Consider the following 18,234-nt stretch of genomic DNA (forward strand, 5'->3'; position numbering starts at 1 on the left):
ATTCGAACGTTAGCAGAAGGTTTCAAATAAGCGGAATTTTCTTAAATTCGTTACAATATAAACTAAAAAATATTTAGGTGCTTTGTGTGACGATGCAAAAAAGGGGGGCAGAAATTACATTTTATATGGGTTATAAAATATATATATCGCCAATCTCTGTTACATCTTATATATGTAAGCATTTGCTGAAATTTGAAGCTTCTAGCTGTTAAAATGGAAAGATACGAAAAGCTTCTTTTCTGAAAAATCGGTTATGTAAGATATATGCTATATACACCACCGATCTATAAAATTTTTTCAGACAACAATAAATGCTCTATATGTCAGCATTCGTTGAAATTTGAAGCCTCTAGCTCTTAAAATGGGGCTGTAATTACGAAAACTTCTTATCAGAACAATCGGTTGTCTGGGATATATGCTATATATACTACCGATCTCATCCATTTTTTCAGAAAATAATATGTGCAATATACGACGCTTCAATCTAATTTATTGAGGAAGATATGACAAAAATCCCCGTTTCTGAAAAATCCGTTGTATGGGGGATAATGCTATAGTGGTCCGATCCGGCCGGTTCCGACAAATGTCTAATCGGACATCTAAATATACCCGCTCACCAAATTAAATCAATACATCTGAAAAATTGAGGGACTAGTTTTCATACAAACAGACAGGTGGACAAACGGACATTGGTAAATCAACTCAGCCCTTCATCCTGATAATTTCGGTATACTTATTGGTGGGTCTGTCTACTTCCTTTTAAGGACTTACAATTTTGATATTCGTGACGAAGTAAATACACCATTTCATTTTCATGGAAGTTATAAAATTGCATAACGCTGAAAACTGTCCTTAGTATATAAGAAGCTTTACTTTTGTAGGAATATTCCTTTGCAATCTAGCTCAAACATCTACATCAATTTAAGTAAACCAACCAAAATCGAGCATCTTTGAAATACAACTTTCCTTCGAAAGTTTGCGCTTTTTTTCCTAAACCACTAATACGCAGCTTAACTTACGTTTTGCATGCATTTTTTGTGCCGATACCAGCCAATCTTTGATATTTCTCTTGAAATTATGACAATGTTCCTTATTTCCAAGTACAATACTTCAATGCTCGTTTAATCCGACGAACATATTAGTTCAAACTAAAACCTTTTCAAAGCAGAAGTTTTGAACACATCCAAGGGATAAATATTAGAAGCCGGAAATTAGCATATGGCTTCAAATCGGATGGGAAATATTCGTTTTCGATCAATTTCGTTGTGTGGGATTCTGATAAATAAAAAATAAATTTTCATATTACTTGTTGGATGGATGAACGTAAAGGTTTATTGGTTACTGAAGCGCACTCATAACAGCATATACACCCATACAACGCATGTATGTGTATGTATGCAGACATGTTCTACTGGTAGATAACAGTAATAAATAGAAAGAGTTGTGTAGATATAAACGTGTTGCATTGTTATAGCCGTTAGTTCCCTATATTTGTAAATGTTGACTGTCAAAAATAATTGCGCTACACGTCACTCACTCATCAATCGCTTGAGCAAAAATAACGGTTTTTTCTATGCAACAAATAATAGCTTTTTCTGCGATGTTAATATGTTTCTTTGGTAGCACTTTTTTTGTATTACTTCGCTACCTTGACGCGAAATAGTATTAAATGCTGTATAACAATTTTGAGAAAACTCATGAAAGACACCTGAAAATGTGTCTAAAAATAGAGGAATAGAAAATCTTAGATCCACATAGAATGGCATAACAACCAATGTTAATTCCACTTTGCTGTTTTAAACAGACAAGTCTGCATCCACCACTTTCTTCTTCGCCGTCCTGATTCGCGATAATTGTTAGCAACACCAAGGTAACTAAATCGTTCACAATCTTGTCTTTCAGAAAGAGTATGGACCACCCACTGACTGTGTCAGCATCTGTTTTCCATTCCTAATTACACTTACCAATAATAGCAACAACATACTCAAGCATAGCCCCCAGTCACAGTCATCAATAAAAACTGGTGTGATTGAAAGGTTATAGTCACAGATCACGTTCATCCTCAAAAATCGCGAGATCGCTCAAACTCTGTCTACAACTTTACTGATTAAGACAAATGTTGGTTACAATTTGTTCGCAGAAAATATCTTACTTTGGTAGGGAAAATGTTGTACCAATAATACTATTAAACATTTTTTATGGTTTTATCAAGTTATGCCGAAATATTTTAGAAATTTTTGTGTCATCATCTGGAACCACTAAATAATATGTATATATGTGCATATATAAATACATATAGTCGCATGCATGCAAGTATTTACAACGTATATTTCATCGTAGCACGAAATTTATTAATTTATTTGAATTTTCTACGAATGTTTTTTTTTACTCATAAAAGCATCAGTAAAATTCACTAACCACCATTGCCACACAATTATTGTGCGATTTATGAAAATTCTAGGAATTTATTTCCCCCTCCATACACATAGTTATAAGCCGTTAACATAAATTCACTCATAAGATTCTCCCTCTTTTGACCAACGAAAGCATTTGGGAATTCCTTACCCAACATCTCTTTTTAGGCCAAAAATAATGGCGTCACGAAAGCTATTTTTAGTTGAGCACTCCATGTGTCTGTAGGCCAAAGTATAAAAACTTACTATGCAAGCATGTGTGGGTGTGGGTGTGTGTGTGTGCAAGTGTATGCATATGTAAGCGAATGCTTGCAGATTTACTATATATTTTAATGACATACTTGTATTTTTGCCAGTTTTATACCAGTATTGTGCAATTTACGTTAATAAAATGAAAAAATTATAATAAAGTAAAAGCTGGCATCTTACTTTAAGTTGGCACACATTGCTTCCACTGTCATAGGATGGTATGACTCAGACGACAAATTAAGTTCGACGTTGATTACGTTCCAAAACACAAGCTACTTTTTACATAACCTAAAAGGTCAAACTGTGAACCTACCTCTTGAAATTTGGAGCGTTTTTTTCTCATAAGACGCTTCCCACCTGTGCTTCTATTGGTCTCCTAGAGCCACGATAAAAGTGCTAGGTTTTCGGTAGACTGCTCAGATCTGAAAATTAACAAATCCTACATGCTTCCAGATCACTGTAGTATTTTTTATGTGGAAGTAGTATCCTTGACTAAAGCAGAAGAGGAAAATAGCTTATCTTGCAGCCCTTTCATTCTTATGTTGACAGCCAAGCAGCAATTAAGGCTATATCGCTGAAAATAATCGAGATAGGGAGAAATGCACATCTTTTTTGGGTGCCTGGGCATATTGAAATAAATGGAAATTAAAAAGCGGATACGCTGACTAAATAGAGCGCATTGCTCGAAGTTCATACCGTTGTCGCATCAACCAGATTGAGCGAGATTAAAATAAGACAGGAGTTCTACATGATCGACTTAGCAGGAAAGGCGCGGAGCTAGAAAATCTCGAAGGTCATATGCAGGCTTTATAAACTTATATCAAAAAATTACACTTACCATTGAAAATAAGTAACTGAAGGTCCATGATAGATACTCTGACTGGACACTGCCTTCGGCCGTCACATGCTTCTTAGTTATGCCTTGAAACTGATATCAGATGCAGGAAGCGCAGGTACGAGGGGGACACAAGGGAAGGCTGAGACCCTAGCGTTGCATTGCTATCAGGTCTAGAAGCAGAAAATGTCATAGGTCTATAAAAACCTCTAGTATTTGCAAGAGAACGGAATTATTTTATAACATAAGTCTTGGTTTTGATAGTTTTTATCAGTTTGGTTGTTAACCAAACTTCTGGTAACACTATGAACTTATTGTGCTTATGTGAGGTCCTCACGGACTGGCCAGTTCAACCTTACCGCCTGGTAGACTGATAGAATAGTTTTGGAAAGCCATTTGGAAGTAACGGACAAAAGTCTGTATTGTTAGCTTTGTATTGCCACTGACCTACAGTTTGTGCCCAATTCATTTTGAGTGGTCCTAAGAGTATTGCATAGCATGAATAGTGTTTTGAAGGCATCGCATATAAAACAACCATTTTTTGTTTTTTTTTTTTTTTTGGTTATTGATATTAGAGATAAATTACAAAATTTACACACGGTGGTGGTTACTTTTGTTGATGTTGTTGTAGCGATAAGGTTACTCCCCGAAGGCTTTGGGGAGTGTTATCGATGTGATGGTCCTTTGCCGGATACAGATCCGGTACGCTCCGGTACCACCGCACCATAAAGGTGCTAGCCCGACCATCTCGGGAACGATTTATATGGCCACATTAAACCTTCAGGCCATTCCCTCCCTTCCCACTCCCAAGTTCAATGAGGAACTTGGGGTCGCCAGAGCCTCGTCGTTAGTGAAACCGGATTCGCCGCGGATAGGTGAGGTTGACAATTGCGTTTGGAGAAGCTATATATTGCGCTGGTAACCTGAAGGGTTGCGCTACACAGCCCTTTGAATGTGGTTTTTGGCCAAATTTGTCCTCTTACGACAGGCATACCTACCGCGGGTATATTCTGATCCTCCAACCCGCTGTGGGTGATGGTTACTAAGACATGTTTCTGAATTTCAATTCTTCATCAGCTAGCTTTTCAGAAACTGAACTGAATAACTTAACCAATTTTTGGGCAAACTCATAAGCTTGTAATTCGAGAAGGACCTTGCATGACGTCTTCTTGCCCAGCTATTCGAAGGTATTATTTAGATTCATAAAATCATTGCCAAATAGAGGCTTCGCTAACGACTGTTTTGGCCTTGTTTATATTTTTATCTTGATGGCTGAATATAAGAAGTTTGTTTTTGAAAAGCTACTACAGCAAAGTTTTGCCTGGTTTATGCTCCTTAAATGGGGTATTTCTTCAGCTATCTTCAAAAATCTTCTGAACAAGGTCATCTTTTGCGTAATAGAAATCCCATGCCTTAACTTTTCTTCTTTTAAGGACAGGAAATATACAGGATCTTTCCTACATCGATCTTACGTAAATCTGCTACAAACTCGGTCAAATAAAGTTGATTTGGGTATATTATAAGTAGCCGCTGGTTTCTTTTTAAGCACGTTTATTTTGCGAATTTCTTCAAGAGACGTGGTCATTCAATTTTCAAAATCCGCCTTCGAAGTTAATCAATTTTGAAAAACATTTTTCACAAAAAGTAAATAACTTTAGTCTTCATCTAAAAGAGCGAAAGTATGTACAGTCCAAAAATTAAAAGTTTTTTATGGTCTTCAGTTGAATTTCGTTTTCCAAAAATGCAATTTGCACATAGTTTTACGTTTCAACATTTTCTCGTGTAGCATAGATTCAATGAAATTTTTTAAAATTGTAGTAGCAGTTGCAAAAACAACGATTTTCTTATTTTGAATTTAAAATTTTGAAGTGTCCAACTATTGCGGCATGTCCGACCACAAGTGCTCTTACTCTACAACTATAATTTTACACATAATATACATATTTATTTATAATGAATCACTTTATATGTAAATAAGTGTATAAATTTGTTACGCATGTAAATCATTTCTTTCAGAGATCCCAAATCGGCTTACACAACAAGATGTGGGAGTATATGAATTCGCGTGAGCATGTCTTTGTTAGTACATACGGTGAATGCATACGTCGTGTACGTACATCAAAAGGCAAATATGCGCTACTTGTGGAATCACCAAAGAATGAATACGTTAATGCTAGTGAGCCTTGCGATACAATGAAAGTCGGTCGTAATCTCGATACCAGGGGTTTTGGCATCGCAACGCCAATCGGATCGCCATTAAGGTATGCAAATATAGATGTAAATGATGATGTGCATACATATGTATGTATGTTTGGAATGTGATGAGTCTGTACTGCTGAAGAGGAACAATTTGTATGCTTACCAAAAATATTATTTGCTTTTTTTCGAACTACCGTATTCTTAGTTAATATAAAAATAAAGTCACAAGTAATCATTCATACAAAGTCTTTTTGGTATTAAGAAGAAATTAGCAAACCAAAAGTTATTTTGAAATATATTTTTAACTAGCATACCCGGCAGACGTTGTTCTGCTTGAAAATTTGTTGGCCTATATTTAAAAAGTCGCCATCCCTTCCATTTATCACGCTCGAAACTTTCCTCGTGTTTTCCTCTTCTATTCACGTTCTTCTATTATTCACTTTTCCACCTTTCACTTCTAATTCGACTTAAATGGAAGGGCGACTTCCATTCTAACTCTCACTCGCTCTCTCTCGCTCTTACTCTCACTCCCACTCCCATTCCCACTTCCACTCTCACTACTACTAACAGACCCACTCCCAGTCATCTAAATCCTTTCTCATACTAAATATTAGATTACTAATTCAAATGATGGCGGCGATATACCAAGCGAACTTTACTTTTCCCAATAAGTTCGTGGTACCGTCCACCAATAGTTTGCATTAAGATCGCCCTCGATTTAGGTACACTGCTGGTGCTATATTCAAGGGTCTGAAGCTTAATTTAGAGGTTGCTTCGTACTGCTGTCGAGGCGCAAATGGCAAAAGCTGGTGGCTTTCGCCCAGGGTGGTACATTACCTTGGCCTTACCATACAGCGCGATCCAGCCGATTATCTTCAAAGCACAAGAAACTTCTTCACACTGGCGCTAGATGCAATCCTGAAACTGTATCCGATTGCCATCATGGGAATTATAGATGAGCCAGGTGCCAAACCGTCCTCGTGATGCGAGATACATATATGCTTGTGGATGACGTGCACTCAAGCATACTGACCGAATTTGATTTCATACCTTGCAAAAGAGACTACTGCACAGCGGCTTAGTTCAAACGAGTATATTCTGCCATGAGTTCGGTATTAGCTAGAAATTTAGGCTGCCCGATCAATGATTTCTCTTTCAGGCGGAGGTCGCCGCTAAAATGGATGCAGTTGATGGGTTGTTATTCACTACTTTTACTGTTAGAGACTCCAATATCTACATCTATAGTAAGGCGGTCATCAAAGTGCTTAGCTTTGCAACCGTGAGGTCGAAGACTATAGAAGATTGCATGACTCCACTTTCTGGGGCATCTAACTCATTGATAAAAATTATTTAGGCTCAAAAGCAAAAGACTATCGCTTGGCAATTTTCATGTTGCTCTCTTGGCCCGGAAATGCACTGTCGTATTGAAGGTGTCTGCCAGTGAAAATTTTGAGATTCCAATGCTAACTTGCTCTCTGTGCTTCTTGACTGGTGGACCTTGAACCAGCTAAGCAAATGCTGGGCTGATACCAGCTTTTGCCACATATCGAGATATTCCAGGCCTGTTCTTGACTCCAAATGCCCGTCGGAGCTGTTGGGGTTTACTGACTACTACTACTTAGATGAACTATGGTTATTAGAGTACGAACAGGGCACTGATATATGGAGATCCATACAGTGCACCCTAAAACACTGGAAAACCCGAGCTGTATAAACTGTATGGAGAACGATGAACCGGTATCATCTATTCAGCGTTTTCTTGGACGAGGCATAAATATTTCGTTCGGGATGTAAGATGACTTAGAGGTTCAATGTGATGGTAACAAATCGTTTCCGAGATGGTTGGGCTGGTACCTTAATGGTGCATGTTACCGAAAAGTATTGAATTTATATCCGGCAAGGGACCACTGTCGAAAACCTTCTCAAAGTGTTTTATAGCTAAAACAACAGCAATAGTAACGTTAAAAATGGGCTATTTTTCAAAAGTACAGCTGTCGTGCAACATAACCTATATATTTAATCATGAAATTGACGTTTAAATATGTGAGATACAAGTGAAGTAGTGTATTTGGTTTTTAAGGACCACCCTAATTTATACATACAATATAACATCACCACATTAACATGCAGTCAGCAACATCAAAAGAAAAGTGTTGCCAAGAGCAACAGGCATCATGAAAGTAGTCGCATGAAATGAGCTAAACCGATGTACGCTTTTGGAGTTTCTTCACTAAAACTTTCAGTTATCGTTCTCATGCCTTTACTAAAACCTTGTTAGAATAGCTTCCGGTTTATGCATTTTGGAACAAATAAGATTCATAATTTTCTTATTTGGTTCAGAGTTCTCTTTTTTTGAAAATTTTAATTTGAAGTTATGTAAGAAACGAATGTGACTCTTATTCTGGGTAAACAATTACTGTTGCACAATATGTGCAGTCCCCAATCTTACGTCGTCACGTACGCACTCGGAGCCAACTGAAACAACAGACAGGCGATATAAACGCTTCCCAAGGCAGCCAGTTCTATATACCGGAGCGACTCCAAGGGCTGTCATTTCAGTGTAACCCCATTAAAATTGTTGTGACAGCGATATAAAAAATTTTCCAATGCAAATGGAGCTCTGGTCGGCCGTCGTTGTATATTGGCAGCGTGCTCCACCTATCACATCGAGGATCCTAGGCTCAGGTCCTGGGCAAAGTAGCACAAAAGTTTAGAAACAAATATTTTCAATTACAAAAAAGTGTTTCTAAGCAGTTAAAGGCTGGATGGAAGAATATAGATTGTAGGATATAGAATACAAGTGTAGGTTTAGTGTGTGGGATTGGTAAAAGAGCTTTTTAAAATATTTGAATAATTAAATTATCGAGTATTCAATGTTGAATTTTTATACGTTTGCGAATCGAATTTCACTATTCCAATAATAAATTTTTTAAAAATATCACGTATACGCCGTGTATAACCCATATATGTCTTCTTTGTTGTGTCTTTCTTAATTTGATTGATTAAAGAACGTCTCAAAAATGATGACCCCAAGTGAAATTTTCCGAAATATTGTATTCCGTAGGACCTTGATGTCGCCAGAGCCTCACCTGCTAAAAAAAACCAGGATTCGACACGAGTGGGTGACGTTAAAAGTTGGGTTCGAGATGCTATAAATGGCGCTGGCATCCCATTGAAACGATTTGGGTATTTTAGTCGCCTTTTTTACGATTAATCATTATTCTTTTGCAAGGTAATACAATTTGACGAAGCAGGTTAGAACTATTGACTTCGACTTGTTGACGACCAACGGTGTTTGGCTTTTAAGCCAGAAATCGGCCAATTCTTGAATTGGAGTGGCACTCAATGGCATCTCTTTACTTAAATCAGGTGTCAAGTAAGCATAAATCTTAGCTATAGCGACGTGTGTTGCTTCTGCGAAATTGAAGAGTGTACCTGTTGATCGACGAGCAGACGTATAGCAATCGGCAACTGCAGCCATAATTAACAATTTCTTATGCTGTCAAAATACCAGTACCGCGAGTAGCTGGACTCAACCGCACGGATATGGAACCACATTTACCAGTAACTTTGCAAGGTGTGTGTGGGGCTTGCCATTCTTATTACCCAAATAGCCACGGCGAACGGGTGCGAGGGACAATTTTCCATAATGATGGCGCCGCGTATAGCAGTGGCTACTTCCTTGTTACATTTAACTTCAATTCCGATATGACCATCGTTGTCAGCAATAGCAGCAAGTAACTTGAAACGCGTACGCTGGCCCGTACGTGCCTGTTTATGAATAGGCATAATTTTTAAAACTTCATCTCGAAGTGCTGTACCAATAAATAAATCGATGATTTCAAATTCTTTGATTGGCAAAGAATATAAGTAGGTCTCTTCTAGTTGATGGACTTTCCATCATGTACAAAACGGCCCAATTTTGTTACGGGAACCCATTCCTTTGAGTCTTCTTTTCCTCCATGACAAGGACCACGGCCCCCACGAAAACGACTTCGCCCACCACGGCCACCACAAGAACCAAATCTTCCACAGCCGCACCCGAACCAAATCCTACACGGACCACCGCGGGCTGAAACTACTACCGCCGTTATGTAGTAAATCAAGTTATATCGGTGTAAGGAAAAAACTGACAAGCATTGCTGCCACGGGTATAGTCTAAGCCTTGTAAAATTCAGCGGTGGTTTCGATTATTGCAAATGTCTTTGGCTTTAGAAATAAAGTTGAGGTGCGTACTTTTCCAACGTGCCAAATCTGATCTTTCTACGATGAAAAGTATGCTCGAAATCGTATGAGATGTGATGAGTGACAGTCGGCTGAAATGAGATGAATACATGAGCAGAATATTTGAACGCAATTCCGGATCATTTAAATCGACTTAAATAATCGCAAAAGAGCAGACGGTTTTTACGAAAACACATTTCAGTGACAAGAAATTAGATCTGTCCCAGGAGTTTCAGTTTTCATTGCCGTATTTCTAATACCTTTTATTTCAGACACATATCAGCGCTAGTTTATATACGTTTCGTTAAAATGAAATTGTATTTTAACTTCTTCACGAATCTCAAAATTGTCTGTCCTTAAAGGAAAATAGATACAACCATCACTAAGTATACCGAATGAAGAGCTGAGTTGATTTAGCCATGTTCATCTATCACCATATACTTTCGTATATGCACATATTATTATCTGAGAAAATGGATGAGATCAGTAGTATATATAGCATATATCCCCCACAACTAATTCTTCAGATAAAAAGCTTTTCGTAATTACTGCCCATTTCAACAGATATACTGTTCTCACACAGAAACTTAATGATCTCATTTCACCTGCTAATGAAATCGTAAATTTTTTGCTTTCACACAGAAATAACTGCTCGATTAGTATGAAGGATGAGACAGACAATCATGGCGGAACGATACAAGGTGGGAGCATGGTGACATACCTACAAACAAAAAAAAATTCCATGTACTTGTAAATTCGATGGACAAATGTCAAAATCGTACTGCGCCGGTGGTTGATGTATCAAATCAAATAAAAAAGGTTATAATCAGCTGTTCGATGCGGCCACCTTGTATCGTTCCGCCATGCAGACAATGACATTTGCTTTGACAAATGACATTTTTAAACACTGAACACACCAAAAACTAAGAAGCGGAAACGGAAGCGGAAAGCTGCCAACAGAGTTGCATTGTGCTTTTGACTTCATTAGGCATTCGATTAGCTACTAATGAAATAATAATAGATTCGAATTTTGTAGGGAAGATTGAGCTCAATAAGCGTCTTAATGTAGAAAATTGCCTTTATTATTCAATAAGCCGTCTGTGTGAAAACAGTATTGGATGTTTCAAATTTCATCGTACTTACGTATAGGGCATTCATTTTTGTTTGAAAAAATTATAGAGATCGGTGGTATATATAGTATATACCCCATATAAACTGTCATTTCTGTTCCCTTTATCTTAAAAATTTCTTAGTTATGTACATCTGTTCACTATGTATTTCACATCTTATACAGCCGATTATTTGGTTATTACGAATGGGATAAGATTATTGTTTAACCCCATTCATGAAAGGTGTGAAGTCTTAGGGTGCGTGCATGTCAGAGATGCGATAAACGATAAGAGCGTTGATAAGAGCGAAGCGTAGAAAATTAATGCAAGTATTTTAATAGAAAGTGATAATAGATAGTGTGCATGTCGGAGCAGCGCGCTAACTCACTCTTCGCTCGCTATCATCGATAAGAGCATAGAAATTGTAGGTCAGTAATTTCTTCGTATTACCGATGATGGACACAGAATATTTTATAAGTTCTGTATTTTTAAAACCTGCAATTTGGGATCAAAAAGATCCAAATCACCACAACAGGTTAGTTTTGGATAAATCGTGGCAAGAGATATCCAAACAATTCAATACAACAAGTGCAAAAATATTTTTTCATGTTTTTATTGTAAAATTGTTGCTTAAAATGCCAATTTAAGCTTAATAATACATAGTAATTAATAATAATAGTAACAACAAAAATTTACCATTTGTTTTCATTTGAGCATGTACAGGTACATATTTCGCAATAAATAGGAAATAATACGTGACAAATATAGAATTACGTTGGCAAGCGTTTCCAAACCAAAATCTGGTTCTGCTCAATTGGCGGTTTACAATGGTTCGTGGCAGTATTTTGATAATCTGTCCTTTTGAGAAGTTCAGTTTGCTGCCAGGAAATCCACCAGGAACTAACCAGCGATAGTTGAAGATGAATCTATGAATTTTTTTATGGATGAAATTTTAAATGATGATGAAAGTGAAATGCAACATGCTATTTCAAAAGAAACGAGAGAAATTGAAGCTCCACATTTTCACGCCAACCTTTAAATTCTTCTCGAAAACCAGGAAAGGCCAAGCGTTTAGAAGAAGGTATTGGAAATGCATTGCTTGAAACGGAAAAGGAAAAATTCGATTTTTGCAAGAAAAGAGAGCAAAAAAAGATGAGGATGAAAAAGATCTTTGTTTATTTAAAAGTTTATTGCTACATCTGAAAAATATGTCTTCATGCCATAAACTAGAATACAGGATGAAAGTATTGCAGCTAACACATGAACTAGTTAATAAATCTATACCTATTTATATTGAATGTAGCACTGAAAACATCACGGCTAGATGTGATGACATTGCATAAAACAATGAATATCCGATTTAGATTCACAATATTCTATTCTATAATTTCTTTTTTTTCTATAATATTTTTTTATTATTTACCAATGAATTTTTTAATTTTTCTCCAATAAAATTATTCGTACGTACCTCATTGTAAGCATCAGTTGCTCCTCATGCAAGATTGGTCTTTTGTGCCAGTTTTGTAAATTATGCTGCAGTCGATCTGAAATTTGAGAGAGAATATATTCGAATGTATCGCTTGTGATTCTCATATATTCGAAAAACTTTTTTGGATCCTGTCTCAAACTACTATAGAGATGGTGAAATTCTCCGAGTTCTAGTCTTGCTTGGTTAATAGGATGCGCCGAAAAGTGACGTCTTCCCCTTACAGTATTATGTAGATGATAATATGCAGCAGTAGGCAGCAAAACCAACATATTTTCTTCCTCTGAATCACTCATTATTAATATTATTATAGCTTTTCACTTTTCAAAACTTAAATTGCAAATGCAACTAACACTCTTATCGCAGCTCTGTTATATACACCACACAAAACTAAAGCTTGACGCTATGCTCTTGTCGCTGCTCTTATCGACGCTCTTATCACTTATCGCATCTCTGACATGCACGCGCCTTTAGGCACAGCCGAAGACAATACCGTCCTTACTTGTTTTGATTACTTTGTAATATTTCTCGATAATTGCAAGGTTAATAGAAAATATTTTGTTTGGATTTTTCGGTAAGACAAACTTAGAGTTTCCGGAATAGGACTACTCAATACCACACTAGCTCAAAAATGTAAACAATCCTAAGGAAAATTATCAGAATACCCCTTAAAACGCCTATGTCTCTAAATTATAGCCAATATTAGTAACTCTGCTTCTGTTGCTGCTCTTTCCGTCTACTATTCAATTAAGAGTTTTCAGCTCTTTAACTAATTTGTAAATTTTTAATCTTTGCTCTTTTTCTTCTAACGTTTGAATTATTATGGATATACTACTAAATATGCACAACAACAATATCTACAACAACATCACTGCAATTTCATCTTTGCAATGTAATGCGCACAACAAATAACTTCACCGTTATCATGACATTAAAATTAAAAAAAATATCACCAAAATCATCCAAATGGCTAACTAACAAACTCCTTTGATCCCACTAATCTCTATCAAATTTCTCGCAATCAAACAACCAACTAATCATCTAACTATCTATTGATCAACTTTTTTGTGCTCTTTTTGTTTTCTATTTTCGTCCTTTTTTTGTATTTGCATTCGTAATTTATATATTCCGAAATACCCAATCATACACATAGACATCCGATTAATTTGGCTGTACTATCATTGAAAGAAAATGGTGAATTGATAAAATTGCGCAATAAGCGGTGGTATGACAAAACGGAATGCAAACTGAATAAACACAATCAGGAGACATTTGGCAGTGAACTGTCGTTGAGTAATGTTGCTGGTATATTTTATATACTGATTGGTGGACTCTTGGTGGCTGTTTTTGTGGCAATCATTGAGTTTTGCTTTCGTAGCAAATCATCAGCGCAAAAAGCGAATGGTTCGATGTTGAGTTCAGCGTCCGGTGGTGGCTCACTTCAAAGAAATTCTTTAACAGACGGCATGCATTCAAAAGCGAAATTGACAATTCAAGCGAACAGAGAATATGATAATGGACGTGTTGGGGTAAGTTAAAAATACATATTAGTTGTTGTGGTATTTATGGAGTGCACGTCTACAAATACATACAAATTTTTATCTATACTTGTAAGCAAAAAGGTAGCCTACCTTATATCTACAGAACTATGAGTGATTAAGTTTTAATCATAGCAGATTTTCTAATAACTTCAAAGTCTTATCTTTAAATATTGAGGAGTTAACATTGACTCAAAACTAACTTTTAAGAAGCACTTAAGGGAGATGGGAGATAGAATGTGTAAAGCTAGAGGAGGCCTTAGGCGAATAATGCCCAATGAAGCTAACCATCAGCTTGTATCTAACGCAACCAATTCGATAATATTATATGCAGCAGCACTATGGCACGTAACCCTCCAAATAATACACTAGCAATCCACCGTACTACTGCTATACGAATATCAAATGCTTATCTGACGATGTCCGACGAAGCGGGTTATCTCGGCATATCTACTTTAAAGTGAAATAACCGCTCTGTATGACATTGGAATTGCAGGATCATTTGAAGGTGCCAAGAAAAGCGTAACGTGAACAATATTTGAGTGACAAGAATTGTGGGAAAAATCAGGATGGTATAAGCGGGAGCACGGCACTACTACTTTACATAGATTAAAAGCAGGCTTGGCGGTTTTCACAAGGATTTAAACAAATATATGATAGAGAAGGATCCTTTCTGTCCACACTGTCCCGCCGTGATGGAAAACGCAGAACAAGTAATATTTCATTACTCTCGTTTTCACAATGAAAGACCCACTGTATACACAGTTTTTAGAAAGAGCCTTCCATTTATAATTCAGTTTTCCCAATGTGCAAAGACATGCATTGATGGACTGCTGTGAGTAAAATCTGGTTTCTTATGATGCCGCGAATAATGCGTGCCCAAAGGGAGCGTAGAGAAATGTGCATATGAAACAGAAATGATTAAATCACCTTTCTCCTCTGTGACTTTGTGCCCAATGGCGATCCCACGTGATGTGGATACATGAGCAGGATAGGTCTAATTTTATTGAGTCATTTGAGGGAAGAGCGTTATCCCAACCTCCAAGAAAAACGAAAATCCGGCTTAATATAGGCTTAAAATTCGTTACTCTTATAAAACTTCTTTTCTCATATAACAGCTTGTTTAAGGACGATAAGTTATGTTATTCATCAATTCCGTAAACATTGATCTGTTAAGTAGGCCCCCATTGAACAAAAAATAAAGAAGTAAACTGAGTGCAGTTCCAACCCTTTTATCCATGTATAGCGCACCTAATCTTAATGTATATCCCTTCTATTAATTTTAAGAATTCCTAGAGAGAGTTTTTCTTGGTATGATGGTCAACTGCTCTTTGAAGTAATAAAGGATTGCATACCCAGATCGAATCCTTGATGAGTACAAGCGGAACATGCTATGTTTACTCATCGGTCATTTTGTTTTCCTTATCTTACGATGTCCTGGCACCCGAATCTGGAAAAAGCTATATTGGCGTGCTAAATTCATGACCCGGTCGCTGTATTGACCACTTATACCTAATTTTATAAAGATCCGACAGGCTGGAGAGCCGCCTGGCTATTAATTTTATAACGATCCGACAGGCTGGAGAGACGCCTGGCTATTAGAGAAAGTGGCTATATTCTAACCGACAGTATTTGTATCTTTATGCTTAACATACATCCTTTAAAGTGACACTCATGAATTCAGGCATAGATATTGAAATTGAAGCAATTTTGAAAAGACCTTCATTCCTACCAACCACTCCGTTTTAAGTCCGTCCATGAAGCCTTAGATGTCTATGTCATAAAAAGTATTTAGACCGTTTTTGTCTGATACAGTAGTGATTTAAATTGATATTTATACGGCAGTGCCCATACGTGTGCTCCCATCAGAATCTCAACTCCAGAAGCTATATGGTAACTTGGTATGCCGTTTTATTTAAAAATGAGGGCTTTATCACATTCACAGCATTTGAAAGTATGACCATTTATCTCTCTGGATAGCCCCACAGCCAGGAATGTTGACAGAACATCACAGTGCGGAGACCGTCTTCACGTATGTGCTGTAGCCCAAAAGCTCCCAGTTTAGCGCTTATCAGTTTGAATCGCAGAGCCGACCCTACCCAGTTTACAAAAGATCTTTTGCGTCTATGCTTCTAACAGAATATTACTGAAGACTGTCTCTTTGTCCAAGAAAACAGCCCGGTTAAACTAAGGAAGATTTCGTTCTGACAGTGGTTGTTGTATGTTAAATAATAAAGAATTGCCACTCAACACTATTAGACGCTTCTAATTCATATATTTATTAGCCCATGGGAGGTTTATACTCCTCCGGTATTCTCTTTTGGTTTCCTTTGGTTTTAACTACAGCCTACAAACAGATCCATTATAACTTTGGAGCTTCTTGTTCTTGATCTATCGCAATTCCTTAAAAAATCTTCATTCAGACGAGCTTCCCCATACTCGAAACTTCTTTGATTGATTTCTCTTTAAACTTCCATCACCTTTTCTCAAACTCCTGATAGCGTTTTTGGTTGTGTTCCACATTACCATCATGTTTTCTCTAACACTTCATGGGTTTCTTAATGTGGTCCACATTATCGTCATCTTTTTAAGCTGGGAAGAGAGCATTTTCATATTGCGTACCCTACGTCGAAATGGATGGTGAACTGCACTTTTCGAACTTTGCTCTCTATGCTGTTCTTGGTTACAGAAAGCACGAAGAAAAGCTTTACCTCTGCGAAGCCTCTTCTGATGATCTTAATATCAACTATGTTTGATCATAACTCCGCTGCCTGGTTTTACCCTCGCAAAAGTCCAGTTTCCCTCCTAGACATCGCCGGAAGCTGGGCAGCACTTCACCAAGAAGCACTTGAACTACTATTCTACTCTGCAGTCACAATGTATACCGAGTCGAAGAAGGGGATACTAACCTCCGTGCTCGCGCTAACTATCACAAATTTAATGAGCATCTCAGGCAAGTTTTCCTTAATACCCATTTCTTCTCCAAGATGAATTATCCACTGTGTGTGTATCAGATTGTCAACACTACGTTCCGCTTCATTTTCAGGCTTCTTCCATCGGCAATTGTTCTACTCTTGTTGCCTCTACCGGAATACGATTCTTCTAGATGGAATTTGCCCACCCTACGAAATGTTTGGCAGGCTGATGAGTAGAAGATAGCAAATAAAAACAAATCAGTAATCAACATAAGTTAGCGGGATTCTGGGGCAGTTCATTCTGTATCTATTTAGGATAGAACTCACATACGTGCATAGATACATATTCGTCAATAATCTAGCAATGGTAGTGCAACAACGACTATTCGAAGAGTAAAGCCTAATCCGTCCACAAACTTACACACATATATATAATAACATCACACAAAGAAGAAGACTACGTTCTGCTTGAATGTTTCAGTGCAATATAATCATTGAAATTTATATGGAGGGTGGTGTGCTTTGAATAGAGAAATGCACGTTTGTACTTTCAATTCGATGCGCCTATTTGTTCTCCTAGTTCGCATGGCTGAATAGTCATCACGTTCATTAATATCAGCCAACAAGCAGTAGGATAGTGGACAACAGCAACACTCACGTCTGGTGCTTGGGCACGCCCAAAAGCTTCATTCAACTAATGACTGACGTGAGCATATCTGTCGTTTGGTGACCACGTTAATTTACAATTTTGTATATGCAGGTAGCTTCGTAAATGACGCATACATTGATTGTACTTAGAAGTCAGTGAGAGCTGCAGTAAACTACACTCATGTGAACTTTTTCGAAACTAGTATGAATTTTGCGACCAACTATGCTCTGATTTATTGTTTTTCCTATTTTTATCAAGATTATTCTAATATTATACTAGCCTATTATTGATGTGTGAACATCGTTGCTTACGGTATTGGGGAATTCAAAATGTAAGCGTAGGATAATAGTAGGTTTAATACTTGCGAGTAGTGGGACAAAGAAGAGGGAAGAGGTGTATCCAAAACGGAAACCGGTTGGCGTGCTATCGGTTCTTTATTAAATTGCTAATGGTTTGTTATCGATAAACATCGCTATGGAAAAGCTATCGGTTTACTATCCACTTAAAATCAGTTATTTTTAATTATCGATTTGTTACGGGATTGCTATAAATTTGCTATCCTTAAGAAACGTATTTGTTCAGTTTTTGGTTTGGTTTCAAAAAGATGTATTAAAGT

The 18,234-nt window shown here is 37.2% G+C and overlaps 1 protein-coding gene and 1 pseudogene across 1 annotated transcript in view; one reads left to right on the top strand and one right to left on the bottom strand.

Moving 5' to 3' along the window:
• GluRIB (Glutamate receptor IB) overlaps positions 1-18,234 on the top strand; it is a 143,566-nt gene that overhangs the window by 108,184 nt on the left and 17,148 nt on the right. Inside the window, 2 exon segments of the mRNA XM_067792013.1 lie at positions 5,515-5,759; positions 13,670-14,045. Of these exon segments, the coding sequence (XP_067648114.1) occupies positions 5,515-5,759; positions 13,670-14,045 (621 nt within the window).
• On the bottom strand, positions 8,915-12,812 carry LOC137252972 (small ribosomal subunit protein uS5 pseudogene; annotated as a pseudogene).

Source organism: Eurosta solidaginis, chromosome 5, assembly GCF_040869045.1.
Source record: "Eurosta solidaginis isolate ZX-2024a chromosome 5, ASM4086904v1, whole genome shotgun sequence".
NCBI classification, from domain to species: Eukaryota; Metazoa; Arthropoda; class Insecta; order Diptera; family Tephritidae; genus Eurosta; species Eurosta solidaginis.